At 54.8% G+C, this 24,523-nt stretch overlaps 3 protein-coding genes across 3 annotated transcripts; 2 read left to right on the forward strand and 1 right to left on the reverse strand.

The window, feature by feature from the left end:
* The first annotated feature begins 301 nt into the window (after positions 1–301).
* PDE4C (phosphodiesterase 4C) lies at positions 302–8,249 on the forward strand. Its single transcript, XM_057709607.1, has 14 exons — positions 302–529; positions 1,235–1,271; positions 1,359–1,432; positions 1,663–1,715; positions 1,991–2,103; positions 2,184–2,277; positions 2,814–2,977; positions 3,177–3,275; positions 3,707–3,871; positions 3,958–4,057; positions 4,690–4,844; positions 6,787–6,909; positions 7,158–7,340; positions 7,860–8,249. The coding sequence occupies exons 1-14, from the start codon at positions 303–305 to the stop codon at positions 8,247–8,249; spliced, it is 1,977 nt and encodes a 658-aa protein (XP_057565590.1). The 5' UTR covers position 302.
* Positions 8,250–13,588: 5,339 nt separating this feature from the next.
* Positions 13,589–18,846, forward strand: RAB3A (RAB3A, member RAS oncogene family). Its single transcript, XM_057709622.1, has 5 exons — positions 13,589–13,745; positions 14,887–15,114; positions 16,263–16,381; positions 17,002–17,126; positions 17,992–18,846. Exons 2-5 carry the CDS (start codon positions 14,887–14,889, stop codon positions 18,180–18,182), a joined length of 663 nt encoding a protein of 220 aa, XP_057565605.1. The 5' UTR covers positions 13,589–13,745; the 3' UTR covers positions 18,183–18,846.
* A 50-nt stretch (positions 18,847–18,896) lies between these two features.
* MPV17L2 (MPV17 mitochondrial inner membrane protein like 2) lies at positions 18,897–22,289 on the reverse strand. The gene is made up of 5 exons (XM_057709621.1): positions 21,972–22,289; positions 21,159–21,329; positions 20,016–20,092; positions 19,739–19,867; positions 18,897–19,419 (listed from the first exon to the last, which is right to left on the reverse strand). Exons 1-5 carry the CDS (start codon positions 22,237–22,239, stop codon positions 19,321–19,323), a joined length of 744 nt encoding a protein of 247 aa, XP_057565604.1. The 5' UTR covers positions 22,240–22,289; the 3' UTR covers positions 18,897–19,320.
* Positions 22,290–24,523: the final 2,234 nt, after the last annotated feature.

The raw sequence follows: 24,523 nt of genomic DNA on the forward strand, positions 1-24,523 counted from the left end.
AGTCTGCCATACCCATATTAGAAACAGAGTGGTTGAAGTCCACAGAAAAGTTGAGACCTGCCCACAGCCACTTGGAGACAGACCTGAAACTCACGTCCTGGAGTCCAGATTAGTCTCAGTAAAAAAGGCTCTGGGGTACAGAGGTGGACATGGAGGTGTGAGCGGCTCGCTGTCTCTGACTGGAGGTGTGACTGTGGGACAGATGGACAGGCTGCAGGCTACTCCTGCCCAGCCCATCGAGTGGCCCCAGGGAGGATGTGACAAAACTGATATAGGCCATGACCCGACATCCATATGCCAGGATGTTTGGCTCTGACTATGCCTCCTTTGCCTTCAGCTTGGACCTGGAAAATGGGCTTTCGTGTGGAAGAAGCGCCCTGGACCCTCAGGCTGGGTCTGGTCTTGGCCGGGTCGTCCAAGCCCCTGCTCAGCACAGCCAGAGGCGGGAGTCCTTCCTGTACCGCTCAGACAGTGACTATGAACTCTCGTCCAAGACCATGTCCCGGAACTCCTCGGTGGCTAGCGACCAGTGAGTCTGAGACTGGGGGCATAATACCTCTTTCTACCTTCTTCCTTCCTTTAGTCCTCCATTCAGCACACCTCCTTCAAATGACCATTTGAGTTGGGCTTTGAAGTTTATGTAGGAGTTTGCCTATTTACTTATTCAGTCGGACCATGCTGGGAATGATATGCGGTGATCCTCTGTGTTTGACTTTAGGCTGGGGTTGAGTGGCAATCCAGTAACATTAAGGCCAATTAACAGCAACTGAAAAAAACCACTTTGATTTGAGTTTTCTGGTAGCCATAATTTCCAGCCTCTACTAAGACTCCTGTTGCCCCTGGGACTCAGATTCTCCATTTGTGAGATGGGGATAAAGTGAGAGGGGCTGTGGCGGCCTTCAGAGAAGAGTCAGGTGAGGGGAGTCCAGGAACTACTAGGAAGACACCCAAAGGAGGGAGTCAGAAGGAGAGGAAGCGCTCAGTTGAGGGCAGTGTGGGTAAAGGCTGGAAGATGGGGGACTTGCCTGGCAGTGCAGCGGTTAAGACTCCGGGCTTCCACTGCAGGAGGCAGGCACAGGTTCCATCCCTGATTGAGGAATTAAGATCCCCCATGCCGCGCAAAAAGGAAACAAACAAACAACCCCCCCCCAAAAAAAAACAAACAAAACCTGGGAGGTGGGAACGTGTGGGAGGTCTCCTCTTGACCATCCTTCTGTATCTGGTCTCCCTGCAGACACGGAGAAGACCTGATTGTGACACCTTTTGCTCAGGTGGGTGCCCACCTCTTCCTTCTCCCGTGTGCCGAACAGGCAGAGCCGACCCTTCCTTTCCAACGCTGACCACCCCGCTCCCGGCAGGTCCTGGCCAGTCTGCGGACGGTCCGGAGCAACGTTGCGGCCCTTGCGCACCCGCAAGGCCGCGGGGCAGCCAAGTACGCAGGGGGCGGGGCGGGGGCGGGGCCTGGTGGAGAAAAGGGCAGGGCCTGGCGGAGAGGGGCGGGATCAGAAGACAAGGTGGGAAAAGCAGAGGCGGGGCACCGGCGGAAAGGGCGCAGCTGGCAATTCGGGGAGGAGGGAAGGGGAGGAGAGGGCGGGGCCTGGAGGTCTTCAGGGCGGGGCCCTGTGGATGGGGCAGGCCACTCCTGAGCACACTGTACTGCAGGCAGGCATGCGTCGGGAACGCCCCATCTGGCAGTCAGCCCCCTCCGCCAACAGGTAATGCGCTTGCTCCTACCCCTTCCTTCCACTGTGGGACAGCTGTGAACTTCCTCTCTATGGTGACCTCCCCAGCCCATGAATCCTTAGGCTGTGCTAATTGTAAACCACCGCCTCACCTCCCAAACACCGCTGGGGATGGAGAGATCCGGGGTCTTGAGTGGACGCATTCTCATTGGGAAGGGATCCGGGGTCCAACTGCAGAGATGGGAGCAGGAGGGATGCAGGGTTCCCGCGTGCGGGTGGGGCAGACCCCTGACCAGCTTGGCCTCCAGAGGACACTGGGCAGAAGCTGGCTTTGGAGACACTGGACGAGCTGGATTGGTGTTTGGATCAACTGGAGACACTGCAGACGCGGCACTCGGTGGGGGAGATGGCCTCCAACAAGGTGAGTAGGGCCAGATAGCTGAGATCAGTTGATTCCGTCCACAGTGCCCCCATCATCACTGTCCTCACCTTCCCCTGCAGTTCAAGCGGATGCTGAACCGGGAGTTGATTCACCTGTCTGAAACCAGCCGCTCTGGGAACCAAGTGTCTGAGTACATATCCCAAACCTTCCTGGGTGAGCTATGGTGGGTCACTGCCTAGGCCACATTATAGAGATAGGAAGAGGGAAGAGAAAGAAAGACTTCTACTTAGACCTCAACTGAGGAAGATAGAACCAGACACGGACACCCCCAGCCCCCTGGGGCAGGGCTGGACCAGAGGGAGGAACAGGAGGATCTTCCAGGAGGAGGGGCACATTAAAGTTAGGGTTTTGAAGCATAAGTAGAAGTTTGCCAAGGAGGAGCTAGAAGGAACCACACAGCTGGGTCTCCAGCTTGGGAGATGGAAAGGATGTTTGAGTGTTTTGGGAAAAATACTAAGCTCCAGGTGCCCAGGGGCCATGTCCAGCAGAAGAGGTCACTGAGATCAGCCTTGAACAGAGGAGAAGGGTAGCTACAGGCCAGAGAGGACTTTCCTCTGAGATTATTTTGGTCTAGGTAAAAAGGAAATAGGTTGATCTCAAGGCTTGGCAAGGCCTAGTACCTGAGGCCAAATAGGCCAACCCTAGCAGGTGAATTGACTTCTCTGAGCCCTACCCTGCCCCACCCACAGACCAGCAGACTGAGGTGGAGTTGCCCAGGGTGACCCCTACAGAGGCCCCGAGGCCCATGTCCCAGATCAGCGGCCTGCGTGGACTCCCCCAGAGTACCAGCCTTTCTGCAGCCACTGTCCCACGCTTTGGGGTCCAGACTGATCAGGAGGGACAACTGGCCAAGGTGGGTTTACAATGGGAATGCTGAGACCCCGGTTTGAATCCTGAGTCTGTGTGGATACCCTATTTTGGGCCTCAGTTTGCCCACCTATATACTGAGCAGGTGGGGCTTAATATAGAACCTGAGGCCTGGGGATGAGGGTCAAAGCTCCAGTGTCTGGGCGAATTGGGCTGGAGTTAAGCTCCAGTCCTTCACATTTTAGGAGCTGGAAGACACCAACAAGTGGGGGCTTGATGTGTTCAAGGTGGCGGAGCTAAGTGGGAACCGGCCCCTTACAGCTATCATATTCAGCATCTTTCAGGTACCTCCCTTGCTCTTGGCTTCTAATACCCTTGTGTTTCCTTCACTCCTTCCTATCTCAGGACCTCAGGGGACACATATTCTTCAAATCCTCCCTAACATCCTTGAATCGGGTTATTTGAGCAGGGGCATTGAAGGATGCATAGGAGTTCGTTAGGTTTAAAAGTTCATTGCTGATTGTCAACAAGCCTCAAGCCTCAGCCTTGGGCCAGGCCTGAAGAGACCCAGTCTGCAGGGAACAATTATGGGGTCAGAGATGAGCCAGAGGGGAAGGACAGAGACCAAGAGAGTTCAGAAGGAGAGCAGGGAGGGCATCCTGGAAGAGGGGGCACTTGAGAGATGGATAGGGATTCAGAAGGAGAGAAGGCATAGGAATAGTGTGTGCTGCCACCCAGAGGCCGAGGCCCTGACTGGGGGTCTGTGATGGACCAGGAACGGGACCTGCTCAAGACATTTCAGATCCCAGCAGACACGCTTGCCACCTACCTACTGACATTGGAGGGTCACTACCACAACGATGTGGCCTATCACAACAGCCTACATGCCGCTGACGTGGCCCAGTCCACACACATGCTGCTGGCCACGCCCGCACTCGAGGTAGGGCCCTATGGCTGTAGGCGGCCCTGGTGGGTACAGGGCACAGAGAGCCTGCCCCTCACCTCTTATGCTCCCTGCCCACTCAGGCCGTGTTCACAGACCTGGAAGTCCTGGCTGCCATCTTTGCGAGCGCCATCCATGATGTGGATCATCCTGGGGTCTCCAATCAGTTTCTCATTAACACCAGTGAGTTAGGGGGCCGGACCCTGCCACCACCTGCCAATCAAGTGATGTTAGGTGGTCACATCCCTGCTCTGAGTCTCCCTGTTTGTGAAATGATGGCCACAACCTTCCCTCCCTTAGATGCTCGGAGCAGGCCCACATATACAGTAGACACCCAATAAATGAGAGAAAAATAAATGTGACAGAGCTCATCTGGGCCCACTGAGATTTAAAAGTTTAGGATCCTTTGTGGTGTCAGAAAAACTCAGTCAACAAGCAATTATTGGGTACCTGTTACCTACATCCCTGGAGAGCTGGAGATAAGAGTGGAGCCCTCTCACTTGAGGATCCCAGGGTCTAATAAGACAAAGACTTGATAATTCATTCAACCAGCACTCAGCACTGTCTCCTGCATGCCAAGTCCCCAAGGAGTCACCAGTCTCGAGGAGGTAGAGCTGAACACATATGCCCTCAGCCCTGCAGAGCCAGGGCAGGGCCATGGGAGAAATAGGGTCCTAGAAGGCTTCCTGGAGTGGGGGGGCATTAGAGTTGGGGCTTCAATGCATGAGCAGGAGTTTGCCAAGAATTTACAAAACTGGCCTTTGGGAGGAATGGGTTGGGCGGGCAGGTCTTGAGATGCTTCACCTCCCCCATAGACTCAGAACTTGCACTTATGTACAATGATGCCTCTGTGCTGGAGAACCACCACCTGGCTGTGGGCTTCAAGCTGCTGCAGGCAGAGAACTGTGACATCTTCCAGAACCTCAACACCAAGCAGCGGCTGAGTCTGCGCAGGATGGTCATTGACATGGTGAGACCACAGCGATGGATGGGGTGGGACGATCTTGGTATGGCTGGGGGTTAAGTTGGACCAGAGTATGTCCCCATTCTGAGTCCAAGCTTCCTGGTCTGTAAAATGGAGCAATGATTGTCCAAGCCTTGGGTGGGGGTGTGACTGGGCCCTTGGTCAGTCTAATCAGGTCTTGCAAATGATGTGGAAACTTTCTGGGGTCCAGAAGTAACTTTTTATGACCTTAAGTCTGTGCATTTGATTTTTTTTTTAATTTTTCATTTCATTTTTTTAAATTTTTGGCTGTGTTGGGTCTTCGTTGCTACATGCAGGCTTTCTCTAGTTGCGGCAAGTGGGAGCTACTCTTCATTGCCGTGCACAGGCTTCTCATTGCCATGGTTTCTTTTGTTGCAGAGCACGGGCTCTAGGCACACGGGCTTCACTAGTTGCGGTGTGTGGGCTCAGTAGTTGTGGCTCTCGGGCTCTGGAGCATAGGCTCGGTAGTTGTGGTGCACTGGCTTAGTTGCTCCCTAGCATATGGGATCTTCCCCACCCAGGGATCGAACCCGTATCCCCTGCATTGGCAGGCGGATTAACCATTGCACCACCAGGGAAGTCCTGCATTTGATATTTTTCAAGTTGGGAGACACAAGCACGTTTTGGGGTCTTAGGCATCAATTCATTTATTTAACAAGCATTTATTGAGCATCTATTGTGTGCTTGTCCTGTGCCAATGACCATTAGAATTCTGGCCTTTATGAAACTCACAGTCTGGGGGCGAGATGGACACATAGGTGGGAGCTGTGACGGGGAACCCAAGGCAGAGCCATGATGGGGGACCTGTAGACAGAGCTGTGATGGGGAGATGCTCAAGGTTGAGGAGAGCTTCCCTAGGAGGGAACACTGAAGCCAGGGCCTGCAGAGTGCACAGGACCGTGGGGTGGGGAGGAGTCTTTCCAGCAGAGGGAACAGCATGTGGGGAGGGCTCAGAGGAAACCAAGCCTCCAAGTGAAGAGGCACTGAAAGTTTGGTGAGGCAGAGTGGGGGCTTTGGGTGGTGGGCACCCCCAATGGAAGCATCACTTGGGCCAGATGGGAGGTTTGGGGAGAAGGTCTTTTAAAAATATTTATTTATTTATTTTTATTTGGCTGTGCCGGGTCTTGTTTGAGGCACGTGGGATCTTCGTTGCGGCATGTGGGCTCTTAGTTGCAGCGTGTGGGATCTAGTTCCCTGACCAGGGGTCGAACTCGGGCCCTCTGCATTGGGAGCACGGATTCTTACTTGCTGGACCACCAGGGAAGTCCCCTGGGGAGAAGCTTTGAGACTTTTGATTCCCAAAGAAGCCTATGGATCCTTCCTGGGCTGGGTCTGCATGCGTCCAGCTAAGTGACTTTGAAGTAGCTGTGCTCAGGGCTGAACTTCCCTTCCATTGGCTGAAAACAGCCCTCCCAGCCACGCAGCAGCCACAGGAAGGTTTGGGAAGCACTGAGTCCGCCTGTGGCTCCCACAGCTCTCTGGATAAATACCCCACTCCTCCCTGAGGCCCTCCCCACTCTTGTCACCCTCACTTGCTCCTCTGTCGCTCCTGCACTCATTTGTTCCAGCCACAACTCTCTCTATGTTCCTCAGCATATGTGACCTCAGGGCCTTTGCACTGGCCAAGTCATTTGCTGGGCTTCTCTGCTGCCCTCAGGCACATCTCACATCAACCCCCAGGTCTAATCTCCCTCGCCTATGCCCTATCCCACATGTGGGATGCACCCCACAAGCCCAGCAACCTTGGGGAAGGGACTCATGACTCAGCCTCTCTTGTGAGCTGGGTTTGCAGTGAATCTCGTTACATGCCCCCCTTTGACAGGCTTAGAGGGCTGAGGATCCAAGTGGGTGTGGCATCTGGGAAGTGGGGAGTGGGGTGGGGCAGGTGCTATCCTCATACCTGTCATCCTCCCTCACCTGCCCCCAGGTGCTCGCCACAGACATGTCGAAACACATGCACCTCCTGGCTGACCTCAAGACCATGGTGGAGACCAAGAAGGTGACTAGCCTTGGAGTCTTGCTGCTAGACAACTACTCTGACCGCATCCAGGTGTGTGGCTGGGCTTTGGTTTCCACAGCTCTCATTTAGCTGCATTTATGACGTGCCGACTACATGCTCAAGTTGAAGAAACGGAGGCACCTCTAGTCGCGTGCCTGTGCCTTAGCCATCCCTTCCCCTCCCTGGCCTCAGTTTCCCCACCTGTAAGATGGGTGTGTCCATGGCACCAGCCTCTGGGGGGCGGGTACCAGGCCTGAGGGTGGCCTGGCCTGAGACCTCCCGAGCCTTGGTCTCACCAGGTCTTGCAGAGTCTCGTGCACTGTGCTGACCTCAGCAACCCCACCAAGCCGCTGCTGCTCTACCGCCAGTGGACAGACCGCATCATGGCCGAGTTCTTCCAGCAGGGTGACCGTGAGCGTGAATCAGGCCTGGACATCAGCCCCATGTGTGACAAGCACACAGCCTCGGTGGAGAAGTCCCAGGTCTGAGAAAGAGTCGAGCTGGTGGGCACTGGGGAGGAGGGAGGGAAAGGAGTGGTTGAGCTACCCCATGAGTCTAGCTTGACCCCTAGCTGGCAAATAAGGGGATGTGGCCTAAGGGTCTGCACTGGGCTGCGCAGAGTCAGGCCTGGGATGTGTTCCCTCTGGGATGCCAGAAGAGAGATCTTCACTCACTTGTGGAGTTTGGAAATGTCTGTTTTAGCTGACATGGGAGATCCTAGAGGGGCTCCCAGTCTAGGGGACATACTCATCAGCCCTGAGGAGTCAGGACTGAGGTGGAGGGAAAGACTTTGAGGTTGGGGGAGCCCAAAAGAGGCAGGGAAGTCTTCTAAGAGGGGGGGTTATTTGAAGAGGGTTCTGAAGGATGAGTAGGAGTTGGGAAATGGCATTCCAGGCAGAGGAAACAACCTGGGTAAAGGCCTGGAGGCCAGAATGGGTCTAGGGTCCACGATAACTCACTACCCAACAACCTCTGCCCCCTAACTCTGTATCACCCCACAGGTGGGTTTCATTGACTACATTGCCCACCCACTGTGGGAGACATGGGCTGACCTGGTACACCCAGATGCACAGGACTTGCTGGATACTCTGGAGGACAACCGCGAGTGGTACCAGAGCAAGATCCCCCGCAGCCCTGTGGACCCCGCTAGCCCCAAGCAGGGTGGCCCTGACAGATTCCAGTTTCAGCTGACTCTGGAGGAGACAGAAGAAGAGGAGGAAGAAGGGGCGAGAGCATTGGATGGAGAGGCCTTGGAGTCACCTGACACTGAGCTCCTGCCACCTGAGGCCAGCCCAGACCCTGGGGCCCTACACCTGGACGACAAGAGGACCGTGGGCAAGCCCTGCGTGGACCATGAGGGCAATGTGATGGCTGAGCCTTTGGGCACCTAATGGCTCATAGTGGGTGGGTGGACTTTCCAGGAAGAGGTCCCAAGCGGCCCCTGCTTTGCCTTCCCTACCCACTGAGGGAGACAAGTAGGCTTTTAGCTGCAGGCAGGTCTCAGGGTTGAAATGGAGGCACCTGGCTGGGGTCCACTCTGACCCCAGGCTTGGCTGAGAGAGCTCTCCAAGGAGCTGGGCTGGGGGCATCCTCTTCCAGTGCCCTTGAGTTATCCCTCCTGGACTTCCACCCCTGGTGTAGAAAGGGGGTGTCTGCCAGGCCCCTGGTTTATCTTCTCCAGTGGTCGCATGAGCCATGCCCATCACTTTATGTTTTCATTCTTTATCAGATATTTGCTGGGCACCTACTATGTGCCAGGCCTCTGCCTGTTATGTGCCTCTGGGGTAGCCCTGCGCAAGGAGGTAGGGAGTCAGCCTCAAGCAGATGCCCTCTCCCCTAGATGCCTCCCCTTCATCTGCCCGGCAGCTCATTGCAAGAGAATAAGAACTTGAATGGGGGAATTCTCAGCACCAGAGCTTCATCCGGACCCAATTCTGGCTCTGAAGCCCTGGCGGGGGGGTGGGGGGGTGGTAGGGGCCAAAAAAGAGAGGGCTGTGTGTCAGAAACTGTCTCTGAAGACTGACTTAGCCTTCATTGCTTAGGCACTGGCTGTTTGGCTGTTGCTTTAAGTTGCTGTAGTTTCTGTCTTCAGATCTAAGGATCCTGGTTCTCCCTGGCCCCAGGACCCCCTGCTGGCTCCCTGATACTTTCTCCTTCTTCTAGAACAGCAACAAAAGTGCAGAATTGTCCCCCACAGAAGGTCTCTCCATCTTCTGATTTTTGTTTGTTTGTTTGTTTGGCTGTGTTGGGTCTTTGCGGCTGCACGCGGGCTTTCTCTACTTGTGCAGCTCATGGGCTACTCTTCATTGTGGTGTGTGGGCTTCTCATTGCGGTGGCTTCTCTTGTTGCAGAGCATGGGCTCTAGGCGTGTAGACTTCAGTAGTTGCAGCACGCTGGCTCAGTAGCTGTGGCACGTGGGCCCTAGAGCACAGGCTCAGTAATTGTGGCACAGAGGCTTAGTTGCTCTGCGGCATGTGGGATCTTCCCTGCCCAGGGACTGAACCAGTGTCCCCTGCATTGGCAGGCAGATTCTTAACCACTGCACCACCAGGGAAGTCCTTCCATCTTCTGATTCTGAAGCTGTCTCAGATTCCCTGTAGGGAAAAGAAGGCCTCTGACACTTTCTTCCAAGTCATAGCCCCTTCCTGGCCTCAGTTTCCCCTCTCTGGCCTGAACCTAGTACTCAGGTAAACTTTGGTTGGAGGATGGTGTCTGTGACCTCGCTGAAATATCTTAAAAATATGGGGCATTCTCTGGAGTTAAATAAATTCTGTCACCCATAATTAGTATCGTGCCCATTTCAAGGGTGGGGAAGCCCGAGCCGAGAGGCCCTGTGGATCTGAGAGCTGAAAGCCCTGCAACCCGGGCCAGACATTGGCCAGCGGCGCCCCCTGGTGGCGGGAGGCGCGGAGGGGAGGAGGAGAGAATTTGGCGGGGGGAGGGGGTCCTCCTCGCCTTGCCGGAAGCTTCACCCGGCTGGGTTGAGTTCATCCTGAGGGTGCGGGCCTGGAGCTGAGCAGGCGAGCCGGCTCTGTGCCCAACTCTCAGATTCAGTTCCTACTTCCCTAGGCCCCAGTATCTGCTCCCATCCCCTGCCCACCCCCTAGCTTCCCTCTCCGCGTCTCTAAAGATTTATACGTGACACAAGTCATCACTGCTGCCCCGGCTTCAAGAACAGCAGGCTTCATTCCTAAATAATTTCATTAATAATTCCATTCCACTGATGATTCATTCTCATCACAGTTAATGATCAGATTCCACAGAGAGAGAATTAAAGGGCATCTGGATCACGAACTTGGTCTATTTCCTTCCACACTTTTAAAAGACAGAGATTTATGAGATTTTTATTTATAATTTTTCTTATCCTTCCCCCCTTTACTTGCAAGTAATACATGTTCACTGTAGAGAATTTGAAAATAATGGAAACATGTAAAGATGAAAATGGAATTCTGCTGTAACCTCACCCACAGATGATTTGCCTTCAGCATTTCACCTTATTTCCCTGTTCATAGGAACATTTACATGTTCCCCTTCATTTTGGGTCACAGGTATTCCTCTTTCCCTTACTGACTGCACACTACCCACGCTAGCTTTTTAACACCCCAAGCACAGTCCCACCTCAGGCCCTTTGCACATGCTGTGCCCCCTACCTGGAATACTTCTCTCCCTCATCCTCACCCTTTGGGTCTCAGCTCAGTATCCCCTCCTCCAGGAAGTCCTTCCTGACCATCTTCCTCCCACCCCAAGCTTGCACCTGTGGAAGCTCTCTGGGATTCTTTGTGTCGTGTCTACCACCCTCTCCAGACTGTGATCTTCAGAGTCCCCCAGAGATGGACTTTGACAACCTCAACAAATCTCCTAACCTCCCTGAGCCTTTGTCATTTCATGGGTAAAATGGGTTCTTTGTGAGGATCACCGAATTTTAACAACAGGTATTGTTTGAGGAAAGCATGTTCTGAGCTGTTTCTCCTTTCCATGTCACAGATGTAGAAACTGAGGCCCACAGAGGGGGTGAGGAAGAAGTCACTCACATTCTCCAGGTCCTCCATTTTCTCCTGTTTAGGGTCCTTCCTGAGGGACATAGTCCTTGCCTTTGTGGCCCACTCTAGACCCAAAGAGGATGGGAGAAGGTCTTTAGGGCCCCTGAGAACTTGTAGCTCTTGTGAACTCCTAGGGTGACTTGCAGGGCCTCAGTTTGCCCCCTGTTGAGGGAAAAAAAAATGTTGCCTGGTTCTGCTTCCTCACAGAACTGGATAGGGGTTATACCTTGAGCTTGTTTAGTGAGTTTCAGCCTCAGGGCCTTTGCACTTGCTGTTGCTGCTGTCTGGTTCCCCCACTTCTCCTAGTGGGAGCCAGCTCCTTCTCCTCCTTTGGATTCCTGCTCAAATGTTACTTCCTCAGAGAGGTCTTCCCTAAGCTCAGTGGCCAAAGTCACCCTCCTTCCAATCATTCATTCATTCACCCATGTCATACCATCACAGGGCATCTAACTGTGTCCAAAGGTGTAGGTGCTGGGGACACGGATTGTTGCCTTTCAGAGCTCACAGTTGGCTATTGGATAAATAAGTCAACATCATCATTTCTAACAGAGATGTATCAGGAAGGAGAACTATAGTGCCATGATAGGAGGTGACAAGGTGAAATCAGAACTTTTGGAGGGAGGTGGGTGTGGATTGGAGACTTGAAGGGGGTGAGAGAGCCAGTCACAGAGACAGCTGGGGAAACACCTCAGGAAGAGGACACAGCAGGTGCAAAGACCCAGAGGCAAGGTTGCACCTGCAACCTCAGGGGGAGTGACTCACCAGAGGAGAAAGATGAGGTAGTGGGGATGCAGTGGGATGGGATGTGAGAGGGTTTGGGGCCCTTCTACTGAGCTCTGTCGCCTGTGCCACGCATGACACCTCCCCTCAAGTCTGTAGCCTCCACCTTCAATTCAGCCATCCCTAATTCCAGAGCCTTATCCTGATTCTTAACAATAAAGTCCTTCCATTATTTTTATTTTAAAATACAAAGTCCTTTGTGCAGAAACTGGTACACATTGGTGTGGGCTTTTACCCTCTGGGTAAAACATAAGTGGGTATTTCCGAGCTCCACCTACATACATGTACTTGGGAGGTCGGGGAGCCTAGTGGCCTCACACGGCCTCCCCTCCACTGGGGCCGAGCCTGGAGGCCCCCACCCTCACCCCAAAGCGGGGACTCGACTGCTGGTCTCTCCATGGGGAGAGACTGGAGGTGGATTTATATTTATTTATTATGTTTTTCTGAATTTTCCCAATTCTCCGCAGTGGGTTTGTGATACTTTTATAGTCCGAGTGAGGAGGAGGGACAAAAATGTTATCCTTAGAAAAAAATAGATTTCCCAACTGCAAGGAGAACAGGAGGGACGTCTCCGCACTTCCGGGGCGCTGGGGGCGGGGGGCGGCCTACAGGCGCTAAGTTATTCTGGTCTCTAGGCGCCTCTGCAGCTGGTGAGCTTTTTATAAACAGGACGAGCCCCATCCCTCGCCTCCCGAGGAGGAATCAGGGAGGTCAGAATTTTCCTGGGGCCACACGCCCCCTGCCTGGTGTGGCGACAGGAGTTGGGGCGGAGGGTAGAGACTTGGAATGGAGGCCAAGGTCTCGTTCTTCTGCCCCTCCCCCAATTCTGACTTTTTCACATGAAGATTGGGGAGGGGATGATAAATCATCTTGGACCCCAAAGTCTCCATCTCTGAGTCTCATTTTGCCAGGATGGAGGAGGGAGGACACTCCGTTCTTGTCTTTTTTAACTCAGGAACCAGGGAGGAGTAAAGCATCTCCCACCCCGCGTCTTTATTGTGGGGTCTTTGAACCTCGCTCGTATCCTCCCTGTTTCCCAGGTATTTTTTTACCGCAGACTTTGCGAGTTTAGAGGACAGGCCTTTTTTCTGCCCTACTTCGGCCATTTCTTTGAATTTTTCTCTGGAAAATGGGGAGCAGGATGGAGAGGGTTTCCCGGAACGTCCGTTGTTGGCCCCTTCCTTTTTTCTGGAAATTGGTAGGGAAGGGTGGCTCTCTTGAGCCCAATTTCTTCTTTCTCCATCTCAGAAACAGGGTGGAGCGTCTGCTAGCCCGGCCCCCGTTGGGGGTCTTACATCTCAGAAATTAGACGGGGTCTATCTTGACCCTTATTTCCGCTTTTCCTTCTTTTGTACTTATTTTGAACCCAATAAATAGGAGACGTGGAGCATCTTCTCGAACCTCTGTTTCTCTTTTCTGAAATTGGGAATAGGGAGCGTTTAACGAGAGGTCATAGCACCCTGGACTGAACGGGAACCTCCTGAGTCTCCGACCTGGGGTGCACCGGGGCGAGGGAAGGGAAACGCCCCCAGAAGACCCAGGCTCAGCCAAAGCCTCAACCTCTCGGCCCTCAACCTCTCGGGAACCGCCATTGGACAGGAGGAAGGAGGCGGCAATCCTTGATTGGCTACTTAGCCCGTCGCTCGAGCGCTTAAGCCAATGAGAAGGCGCTGCGCAGCCCCGCCTCCCTGGCAATAAAGAGAGGCGGAGCCGGCAGGCGATTCCTCCCCTCCTGCACCGCTTCTGCTAGCTACTGGATGCGCTCGTTGGGCTCCGCCCCATTTTCGTGTCACTCTGAGTGAGAGCCCCGCCCCTCCCGGCTCTGCGTGCGACCGTGGGCCACATCTCCATCTGTAGCTCCGCCCCAGAATGGCGTCACGGCCTTATCTGCATGTGAAGCCCCGCCCCGCTCTTTGCAGGACGTCACCGCGGACTGCAGGGGCCTGAGCCGCTGCTGCCGCCTCCGCTGTCGCGCAGCCCCACATCAGCGCACGGGGAGCCCCCGTCACCGCCGCTGCCAAAAAAGTCGCCGCCGCTAGGGTCTCCACCGCATCACTGCAGGACAAGGTGAGCTCCTGGGCGATCCCGTGCGCTCCCTCTTGGAGCACCTACATAACCTTCATTTGACTGATGGGCTGGCTGGGGTGGGGGACGAAGTTGGCCGGCGTTAAATGAGGGGAAGGATGCGGCGGTCGCGAGCCTGGGGAGGGGTAGGGCCCCGGCTCCCCCTACCTGCCCTATCCTCACCCCCACCCCCATCCCTCCACCCCCGGCTCTGCGGCGGAGGGGGAGGGGAGACGAGACAAGTGCCTTGCGGGAGCTGTGCGCGCGGGAGGCTCCGTGCGTGCGCGTGCGCGTGGTGTGCACACGCGTGTGCGCGCCCGCCTTGCCGGCGGGTCTGTGTGTACCCTTGCTTGTGTATCAGGGTATGCTCCTGTGACCCCCATGGCGGTCCCGACCCAAGTTTGTGCGTGTTGCAGGCATGTGAAGGGAGACGCGTGGATTGTGCTAGTGCGTGCACGGAGATGCGTGCCCGTGTGGGTGACGTGTACTCGGCTGCATGGGTATGGGTGGAGGACGCAGTGCGTACGGGTGGGTTTCCTCTTTTGTCTATGTATGTCGGTGTGCAGACAGGTGTCTGGCTCTGGGCCGTGCACCAAGTGTGTTCGACGCTCAGATATGCACGAGCGTGTCCGAGTGTGTGCCCTGCTGTGTGCACGTGAACGTGTGAACGCCCCGCTCCTATCACGTGATGTAGCTGTCTCAGCCCGAGCTCGCCCAGCCTGGGAGTCTGGGAGAAAGACTGCGGACACGCGTCCCCGCGCTACCGTACACGCGTGTGCACGTGCGCCCGCGCCGCTCAGTTCTGAGGAACATGAATGATTGATGGGGGGCGGGGCCGGCCGCAGTCACCCCTCCAGGCGCAGCAGTAGTGCTTAGGTTACAGCCGGGCCTGGGGTGCAGTCCTGCTGAAGGGGGCTGCAGGGGTATCTCCATCCCCTTCGCTCTGACGCCCTCCTCTGACACCTCGGGCCTTTCAAGGTCACGGCCCGCCCTCTGCCGTGGGCCGCCCCGTTCGTACTGGGGCTCCTTGATGGGATAAGGGTAATCTCCGTCTCTCTCTGGGAGCTCTCCATCCTCAGCCTGGGCTTGGGCGTTTGGGAATGGAGCGAGACCCCTCACGCTCGCCTACGCCCCACACCCCCAGATGGCATCCGCCACAGACTCTCGCTATGGGCAGAAGGAGTCCTCGGACCAGAACTTCGACTACATGTTCAAGATCCTTATCATCGGAAACAGCAGCGTGGGCAAGACGTCTTTCCTCTTCCGCTACGCAGACGATTCCTTCACGCCTGCCTTTGTCAGCACTGTCGGCATCGACTTCAAGGTCAAGACCATCTACCGAAACGATAAGAGGATCAAGCTGCAGATCTGGGTGGGTCCAGCTGGGGGGCTTCTGGCTTCATCCACTCTCCCTCCCGGAAATAGCAGCCCCAGCTTTGCTTATTTCTTTACTGCCTGGATTCATTCATTTCACGCTGGGCATTTGGCAGGTGCTTCCTGTGTACTAGAGGCTAGAGGCACAGAAGAGAGGGACCCTGTTCTCCCATCAGTGCCTAATCAGTGCTCTCCAGGGGTGGGGAAGGAGCATATGTTGGGTCCTCTCCTACCCCTGACATCATCGGACGCATCATTTGCCCAGTGCCTCAGTTTCCCCATCTTCAGTTTCCTCCCAGTGTGTCTGTGTGAGGTTTCAGAGGGATCTTGACCCCTAATCTCATTCCCTGGGACAGGAGCAGGCTCCTCCGCCAGGGTCTTCTGGCCACTTCCCTCAGAATCTCTGAGGCCTGAGGGAGCCTGCTAAAACCCACGTCAGAACTGTTCATTCCCTGCTCTCAGTCCTGCCACAGCTCACACCTCATTCCAAGTAAATCTGCACCCCTCTCCCAGCGGAGGAGACCCTGCCTGGTCTGCTCCCGTTGATACCCCATCTCATCGGTCTCCCTCCATCTCCACCTCAGCCTCCTCATTGCTCCTCAAATGTGCCAGACGCAGTCCCACTTCAGGGCATTTGCCAGGGCTGTGCCTTCTGCCTGGACTGTCCTTCCCCTGATCCCCACATGACTCCCTCTCTCATCCTTCAAGTTTTAAAATTGTCCCCCAGCCCACACCATCCATCCTTGTCTGGCTTTTTTCTCATCAGTTCTTGCCACCCACTGACGATACATTTTCTTCCTTTTCAAGGGTTTATTGTGTTTCCTGCCCTGGGTTGTCAGTTTCACAAGGGTAGTGATTTTGGTCCATTTTGTTAACAGCTGTGTCCCCAGTGCCCAGCACAGGGTGTGGCACAGGTACGTGTGTTGAATGAATGAGGGAACGATGATCCTGTAGGTACCTTAGGATAACTGGGTACCACATTCTCAGTGCAGGCAGCTGGCTCCCTCTCCCTGACCCGCTGTGCCTCTGGGCAAGCCCCTGCTCATCTGGGCCTCAAGGGGCTGGATTTGACCATCTCAGAGTTCATTCCCACTCTGAGAAGCTTCCGTGTGTCCTTTCTCTGACAGCCCGTCTCTTCTTCCTCAGGACACGGCGGGGCAAGAGCGGTACCGGACCATCACGACAGCCTACTACCGGGGTGCCATGGGCTTCATCCTCATGTACGACATCACCAATGAGGAGTCCTTCAATGCAGTGCAGGACTGGTGAGCGTGTCCCCACTCGCTCTCAGGTGGTCTTTTGAGCCAGGCCTGGTGTAAAGCCTGGGGTACAGGCAGAGATGAGGGAGCCCCAGCCACTTGGCAGAAATGTAAATACTGGGCTCCCAGCCCTGCTATCAATCTATAATCATTGAAACAGTATGGCATCAGCTCAAAGTGATGGGAAACAAGGATTTCAGGTGGAAAAATGAGACTGTAAACATATAGAGGAAAAAAAGTCTGGGAGGGACAGAAAATATAAAGACAGTTTGCATAGGTTAGAGGATATAAACCTTTACATTTTCTGCCTAGAGTAAGGATAACTTTTGAGAAAATGTTTCAATTTGTTCAAGAGGGAGAATTCTTCTCTAGGGGTGGGGAGGATCTGGGAAGGATGGGAAAGTGCTTGAAAGAGGGACGCCCAAGCTCAGTGAACTGAGGGAGCAGACACCTGCAGAGAGTATTCCTGGCAGGACAAAGGCAGGGAGGAGGGACCCAGCCTGCCTCCCTCAAGAATGAATGGGAGGTCAGGGCTGGAGTGGGGTGAGGGACAGGAAGAGCAGGGAGAGGCAGATGGAGCTCAGATTCTCCAAGCCCGAACCCTCCTCTGTCACTGCCTCCTCCAGGTCAACCCAGATCAAGACCTACTCATGGGATAATGCCCAGGTGCTGCTGGTGGGGAACAAGTGTGACATGGAGGATGAGCGGGTGGTGTCCTCAGAACGTGGTCGGCAGCTGGCTGACCACCTGGGTGAGTACCCAGAAAGGCTGGACAGCCACAGGCTAGGAAAGGGACACCGAGGCCCTGAAAGGGGAGAAGACACATCCAAAGTCTCACAGCAAAGCCAGGATGGGGCCTGGATTTGGATCCAGATAATTCATACTGTCTGCATGCTGGCCTTGATCCAGCGGCCATTTGGAGTGGGTCTTGATGGATGCTTAGGAGTTCACCCTGCAGGAAATTTCTGATTCATTCTGATACTGTCACTGCCCAGCCTTGTGCTGGGTGTTGCTGGGCCCCTCAGAGGTCCCCAGCTTTGCGAGAGGGAGGGACCTGGGCTGGGGGAGCCAGGCTCTGGCTGGCATAGGTAAGGCTTGCTGGAGGTGGGGCATTGGATCTGGTACTTGAAGAAAAAGGGTAGTCTTTCAGACAGACGAAAGACTGTGGGCAAAGGCCAGACGTGGGAAAGATCCTTTTGGCAAATAGTTTTATGTGACTGGAACACGAGGGTGGGTCACTTGGAGGAAATAGCTGCTCACGCAGGGCCTGAGGACGAGCTGAGGAGCCAGACTCTTCAGAGGGCAATAGAGAACCATGGAGAGTGTGTGAGCAGGGAAAAGGCCTGGATCTGAGTGTCAGATGCCACCAGGGCCAGGGCTGGGCTGGGCTGGATAATGGGAGCAGGGAAGTGGGTCTTACCAGGACTCTGGGGACAATGAGAAGGGGACAGTTTTAGGGTGAAGAAAGAAGTGCAGGAAATAAAGGCAGACTCAGTTCAGTGTTGCCTCCCCACGAGACCTGTCAGTGCCTTTAACGTGCGATTGGCACTGGGAATCTCCAGGTGTCACTGGGTGTGGGGGGAGCAAGGTCCTCACCCCTCCCTCCCCGACCACAGGGTTCGAGTTCTTTGAGGCAAGCGCCAAGGACAATATTAACGTCAAGCAGACCTTTGAGCGGCTGGTGGATGTCATCTGCGAGAAGATGTCCGAGTCACTGGACACGGCCGATCCCGCAGTCACGGGGGCCAAGCAGGGCCCGCAGCTCACGGACCAGCAGGCCCCCCCACACCAGGACTGCGCCTGCTGAGAGCTGCTCTGCCCCATCCTGGCCCCGCCCCCTGCCCGCCCCCCTCCCCGGGCCTGAGCCAGGGCCCCTACTGGCCATGGGCGTGCGTCCCCTGCCCTGATGTAGCCCATCACCCTATTTATTATCGTAGCTATTTATTTATTTATTGGAGATGTCCCCCAGGGGCTCGGGCACCCTACCTGCTCCGTGCCCCACCTTGTACATACAGCCCTGTTCCCGCTCTGCAGTGGCGTGTCGTGGCCCGTGAACTCACCGCTCACCCTTCTCTCCAGACCTCACCTTTTTATAAACTCACCCCCATCAACTGTTATCGGTTTTGAAGAGGGGGCCAGATGACACCCCAGGGTGGGCTGGTTGGGTGATGGGAGGTAGCCAGACCTGCCAGCGCCCTGGCTGTGACACGGTGGGTCCAGGCGGCTGCAGGCATCTCAGCGTGGACCACGGGGTGGGTTAGAGCCAGGAGGTGGCCCACCTGGCTCCGAGCCCCCAAGGTTGTATCTTTTGTTTGGACGGGGGCGGGCTGCCATGGATATTCACCACCCTGGGACACTGCCCCACCCCCAGACCTGTTCTGACGTCATGAGTGTCGAACATGCCCCCCAGTCCCCCCAGGAGATGTCATGACAACACTACACACACCCAATAAAGTGAATGGACGACGCAGTGTCCCTGTGAGCGCCGGCCTGCCAGTGCTGGCTTTGGTCATCCACAAGATTTTCAATTACAAAGAGAATTTAATTCTCTGTATTTCCACAGCCCATAACCAGAGAGTGAGACTGAAGGCTTCCCAGCCCGACCTGAGGCTCCAAATTCTGGGGGCTCTGCCCCAAGGGGACGGGCCATGTCCGCACCTTGGTCCCAGAGCCCAGCTCACAGCAGCGTTGACAGCTTGGTACTAGCTGGCTGGCTGAGGCCCAGGGCTGAGGATGGAATATCTGTCACCAGTCACTTGAGGCTCTCCCAGAAGGACTGGGGGATGACTGTCCCTCTTCATGGCTGTGTTCCAGGTGGAGAAACTGGGGCCTGGCAGTGGGCTTGGAAGGGGCAGCCCAACCGGATGCCCAGGAATCAGGGTGGGGCTAGGACTTGGTCCAGGAGTCTGTTCCCCTTCCTGCCCAGGTAGTTGGTCAGTGGAGGGTCAGTCTTGCCCTGTCCGGCATCTGGTGGGAGTGTGGGGCAGCTCAGTCTGTACGGTGCCCAGGGCCACACAGCCTGGGGGCGACAGGGGGCCTGGGATCTGTCCACATAAGAGGATCTGGTTACATGCGCTGTTCATCCCTCTGGGCTCCTCACTGAACCCTCCTCCACCCGTCGGAGCTGGGGTCAGCCTCGCTGGACAGATGCGGCAGGGACCTGGCTGAGGTCACGTCAGACAGCAGATGTGGGCTCGGTCTTCACCCCACTGGTGATTAGCAACCCGCCCACCCACCATGGGGAGCAGGTTGTCACGGGCACAGGAGGCCTGCACCCTGGAGGGTCGTTGTACTGCCATTTGGGGTTCACACATGTGGCCCCCCAGGAGTCCCGTGGGTGCTTGGTGTGCCCACTGCGCTCACCCGGTATTTCAGATAGGAGAGGTATGTGTCCCAGCCCAGCGTCAGGCCGTTGATGTAGGTGACTCGGAACTGGGGGGGGACGAAGAGGAAATTCACCAGCTGCGCAGCAGGCCAGACGCACCAGTCAGCCTATGGGGAGAGGCAGAATGTAGTCAGGGGCGGAGCCAGGAGGGACCTGGGTGGGGCCTTGAAAGGGGGTGCCTGTGAAGGGAGATGTGGGACAGATGCAAGGGGGAGGAGATGAAGGGGTAGGCGGGGCCTGGGCGGGCACGCCCACCTTGTAGAATTCCCAGAACTTGTCCCGAAGCTCCTGGCAGCTCTCGCCCAGGGTCTGGCCCTCCAGGCAGCCAAGGCCTAGGAAGGAAACCAAGAAATGAGAGTGTCAGATGCTGGGGAGTACGAAGGTTAGAGGCGGTGGGGTAGGACCCCTGAGGAACACAGTGTCCCAGGCAGAGGAACCAGTACATTTAAAAGCCTTGCAGTGGGGACTTCCAGGGGGGATGCAGTGGTTAAGAGTCCTCCTGCCAATGCAGGGGACACGGGTTTGACCCTTGGTCCGGGAAGATCCCACATGCCGCACAGCATCTAAGTCTGTGCGCCACAACTACTGAGGCTGTGCTACAGAGCCTGCGAGCCACAACTACTGAAGCCCTCAAGCCTAGAGCCGGTGCTCTGCAACAAAAGAAGCCACTGCAACGAGGAGCCCACTGCAACGTAAGGAAGAGTAGCCCCCATTTGCCGCAAGTAGAGAAAGCCTGTGGACAGCAAAGAAGGCCCAAGGCAGCCAAAATAAGTACATAAATAAAATTTAAAAAAACCTTACAGTGGGAAGGGCCGCACAGCAGGGTGGCTGAGGTGTGTAAACAACAGAACAAGTCAGAGAGGTATGTGAATAAACCCTAAATGCGCACCCTGAGGGATGGACACACGCCCTTGCTGAGACTGAGGCTGTTTTATTTATTTATTCCTTTACAGATAAGGAAACTGACCGTGGGGGGCAAAGAATGGGCGCTTCTCCAGAGCCAAGGGCTAGGATGATTGTGCCCTGTCGACCTCAGTCTCAGCTACCCTTCCTCCAGCCTCACGGCCTTTGCACGGGCTGTTTCCCCCACCTGCTGGCTCCTTCTTCAAGTCTCAGCTGAATGTCTTCTCCTTTAGGAAGTTCTCCCAACCACCCTCCAGGGCTGCCCCATCAGACACTGTCTTCACCTTTCCCACATTTAGCATCATTGTCTGTGATTCTGCCATTCACACCTGCCTCCACTGGGTCTGTCCTGTCACTACTGTATCCCAGCCTCCAGTCCGGGGGCACCCACACAGGAGGTGCATCAGTAATGGGTCTCCACATCCTTAACACAAAGCTGGCTCTGTACCCCCCCGACCTTTGAGGGGCAAAGCCCAAGCTCACAGGGCTCCTTACCCAAGAAGTACCAGACGCCCAGCATGGGAGAGGCCACCAGTTGGTCAACGAGGACTTTCCTGAGGACGTTTGGGAGGCCACGGAAGCCAGATGCAGGGAGCAGGCGGTCCAGCCAGAGGTACCAGTAGTGCAGGAAGGGGCCCATGCTGCAGCCCACCGCAAACATGCTTGCTGTGGGCAGTCCAAGAGTTGGGGTGGGGGGGGGGAGAGGCACATTAGGCCAGAAAACCCCCCAATCCACTCCCTCCCTGGCTAAGACCTGGGTAAGCGTGACACCCTCCTAGAGCCCAACCATAAATTCTTCCATTATTGCTCCACCGCCAGGCACCATTCCAAGAGCTGCTTTTGCATCTTCTTCCCTCATTCCCTCACCACCCTGTCAGAGGGTTCTACCATCGCCCTTTCCAGAGGAGGAAACAGGCACAGCGGGGTAGGGAAGCGTGGGACCAGGGCGCGACCCTAGGCTGGTTGGGGCCAGACGTTGCACCCTTGTCTACCCCGGGTGCAGCATCCTCTGCTCAAAGCTAGGTCTCCCAGTGCAAGAGATAGGGAAGCAGATCAGGGTGCGGGCGGGGACCTGACACTCAGGATGGGAGCGGACTGAAACCCTACGTATGGGAGGGGATGAAGACCCCGGTGGGTAAGGGACACAGACCGGGGAGGGGCCGTCTAGGGTGCACGCTGAGGTCAAGGGTCTTGCCAGGGCCTGAGGTCAGGGGTCAAGGTGCGCGGGTCCGGGTCACACGTCTCCGAATCTGAGGTTGGAGCCAAAGATCCTCTGGGGTCAAAGGCCAGCAGCACCGGCCCCCTCACCTGAGCGCCGCGGGTCGAACTTCTGGCCGGGACGGGCGCGGATCTCCCAGGACTGGCGGGCGCCATCCCCGGCCGCCATGAGAGCGCCGCAGCCCAGCGTGTTGGTGACAAGCAACGCACGGCCTTGGAACAGGGGCTGCCCCGCGGCCCAAAGGCCGCGCAGCCAGCGCCAGCCGCCGGACGCCATCGCCAGCCGGGACCTAGGAACCGGCACGCTCGGCGGCCCCACCCACGCCGGCCAATCACGAGTCACCGCCGCGTCCCACATGCCCGCCCCGCGCCGTGCTACTCAATCGCACACTGCCTTCGTGATTTGCATGCCCTCCCCAAGCCTCTCCAGTCAATCGCCGACCGCCTGCCTCCTCGTTTTTCCCGCCCCCAGAGGTATTAGCCAATCAAAAGTCGTCACCCCGTCTCGAGGCTAATAGCCGAATAAAGCCGCACACCGCCTTCCGCGCCTTACGGACCAATCGCAAATAGGCTTCGCGTCACACCGCGCAGGCCAATTGCTGACGTTCTACCTCGTTTCCCCGCCCCTTTCTGCCCTGGCCTATGGGTAACCGTCGCCCCACCCTTATTTGCCTGCACTGGCCAATCGGAGACCCTCGCTGACTAGCGTTAGGCGGGCAAATCACTGACTGTCGTCCTGCCTCCTGTATCGAGATGGCCAATCTCGGATAGTTACCGAGTTCTCTCGTGTAGTTGCCCTTCAGTTTTCCAGATTCTCCCGGAGTTCCTGAAAAGGGGATTGGACTGTGGCCATGACTACTGCGGCGGAAGTCCAATCCCGCAGAGACCCGGGAAAGTGGGGGCAGGGCTACAGTTCTGCCTCTCGCAGGGATTCGTGTCTAGACTTTGAGCTTGGTTCTGACTGCTGCTGGGCATCTGACCTCAGTTCCAGAATAATAGTAATTAAAAGGTTAGGCAATGCTCTGGGCACATGACTGCATTATGACATTTCAGGGCAACTTTGTGTTGCTGCAGGGACAATTATATCACCGTTTTACCTCCTGTGTTCCTGTAGGGGAAAATGTGAGTTTCAGTGGAAATCTATGCAATACCTATAGGAGCAGTGTGTTGCAAACTGTAGGCTAGGGCCAAATCCCCTCCGCCTGGTTTTGGTGTGGCTAGGGAGCTAAGAATTTTCTTACCTTTTGTCGACTTAAGGAAAATGCACAATGTGAGAGTTGCACGTTACGTTTTATTTGGGGCAAAATGAGGACTGCAGCCCAGGAGATAGCATTTCAGATCTCTCTGAGAAACCGCTCCAAAGAGGAAGGGGGAAGGTCAGTATATAGGTGATTTTGGTGAAGGGGGAGTACATGCAGTCGAACCTATATTTTTTTGCAAGTTTCTGCTAGTTACGAAGAGCAGTTGTCACCATGAAGGATTTTAGTGTTTTTCTAGATATGAGAAGATCCAAGTTTTTGGCTCATAAAATCAGTTCCTGAAAATAACTGTCTGAAGACCTGTTCTGCCAGTTTTTCCCCGGAGCACAGAGTGCCTTATTTCTGCTCTCCACCCTGAACGCCTTTCAGAGGGTGTTGAAAATCAGCAGCTGCAGCAGCAGCACATGATTTAATCCTTGTAGAGGTAGGTGGCAAGTGCCAATTTGTAGTTGACACTTTTTTAATTGGTCGGTGAAAAAAATCCAAATAATATTCTGGGACATGTGGAAATTATATGAAATTCAAATTTCTGAATCCATAACTAAAGCTATATTGGGACACAGCCATGCTCATTTCTTTATTGTCTGCACTCACTGCAACGAGCAGTTGCAACAAAGACTGTATGGTCTGCAAAAGCAAAGCTATTTACTATTTGACGCTTTACAAAAAAAATTTTTTTTTTGCTCTTTGTTAGAAGACACCCTTCAGGGTTTTCTGATTTTAATTCTATGGAAGATATTTTATAAACCTTGCGGTTATGACTGATAACAGCGAAAAATGATTCCCTTTAGACATGCAAATGAATTCTGCGGAATGGAGAGCTGCTCACCCCCAATTTTTTTTGCCTTCATTTGCACATTCATTTTACTGTTCCTATTTTTGTGTGTTGTTTGGTTCTTCTTTGAAGCGGTTTTAATGGCTGACCGGTTCCCTTTATTAATAAGTTAACAATAAGTTTTAACACATGCTCATTTTTATATCTGTATGAGAGTCGTGATTTTTACCTTTTTTGGGAAAACTATCCTTCAGCACTTCCTTTTGCCGTCAAGTACCTCAGCCTAGTATTCCAGGCTCCGGATTTTACTGCATTTTGGTGGAAAACCTCCAAAATGGTTAAAAGAGGGGGAAAAGTCAAATTATGATTCATGAAACAGAGTCAGGTAAACTTTTACAACAGAGAAGTACGTTTCATGGTGGCTGAAGCCCTGGGCAACTCCAAAGGGGTAAGAGAATTTTGCTGATTCTCTCATTCGTGTTTTCCTTTCTCTAAATATGTGCCTTGTTTTTGATGCTTTTATGACGGATAAAGTCACCGGTATTGGAGGCATCAGGGACTGAGAATTTGGCTTTATGGTCTGACCAGTTGGCAATCTCTATCAATGG

Source organism: Hippopotamus amphibius, chromosome 15 (assembly GCF_030028045.1).
Source record: "Hippopotamus amphibius kiboko isolate mHipAmp2 chromosome 15, mHipAmp2.hap2, whole genome shotgun sequence".
Taxonomy (NCBI): Eukaryota; Metazoa; Chordata; class Mammalia; order Artiodactyla; family Hippopotamidae; genus Hippopotamus; species Hippopotamus amphibius.

Bases quoted from the DNA above. Each gene is read 5' to 3' on its own strand.
- RAB3A (XM_057709622.1), top strand. From the start codon at position 14,887: ATGGCATCCGCCACAGACTCTCGCTATGGGCAGAAGGAGTCCTCGGAC. The intron at 15,115-16,262 runs GTGGGTCCAGCT...CTTCTTCCTCAG, and splicing joins GGATCAAGCTGCAGATCTGG to GACACGGCGGGGCAAGAGCG. The intron at 17,127-17,991 runs GTGAGTACCCAG...CCCCGACCACAG, and splicing joins GCAGCTGGCTGACCACCTGG to GGTTCGAGTTCTTTGAGGCA.
- PDE4C (XM_057709607.1), top strand. From the start codon at position 303: ATGTTTGGCTCTGACTATGCCTCCTTTGCCTTCAGCTTGGACCTGGAA. The intron at 4,058-4,689 runs GTGAGTTAGGGG...CCTCCCCCATAG, and splicing joins TCAGTTTCTCATTAACACCA to ACTCAGAACTTGCACTTATG. The intron at 7,341-7,859 runs GTCTGAGAAAGA...ATCACCCCACAG, and splicing joins CCTCGGTGGAGAAGTCCCAG to GTGGGTTTCATTGACTACAT.
- MPV17L2 (XM_057709621.1), bottom strand. From the start codon at position 22,239: ATGTGGGACGCGGCGGTGACTCGTGATTGGCCGGCGTGGGTGGGGCCG. The intron at 21,330-21,971 runs GTGAGGGGGCCG...GACTGCCCACAG, and splicing joins GTTCGACCCGCGGCGCTCAG to CAAGCATGTTTGCGGTGGGC. The intron at 19,420-19,738 runs GTGAGCGCAGTG...TTATGTGGACAG, and splicing joins TCTCCTATCTGAAATACCGG to ATCCCAGGCCCCCTGTCGCC.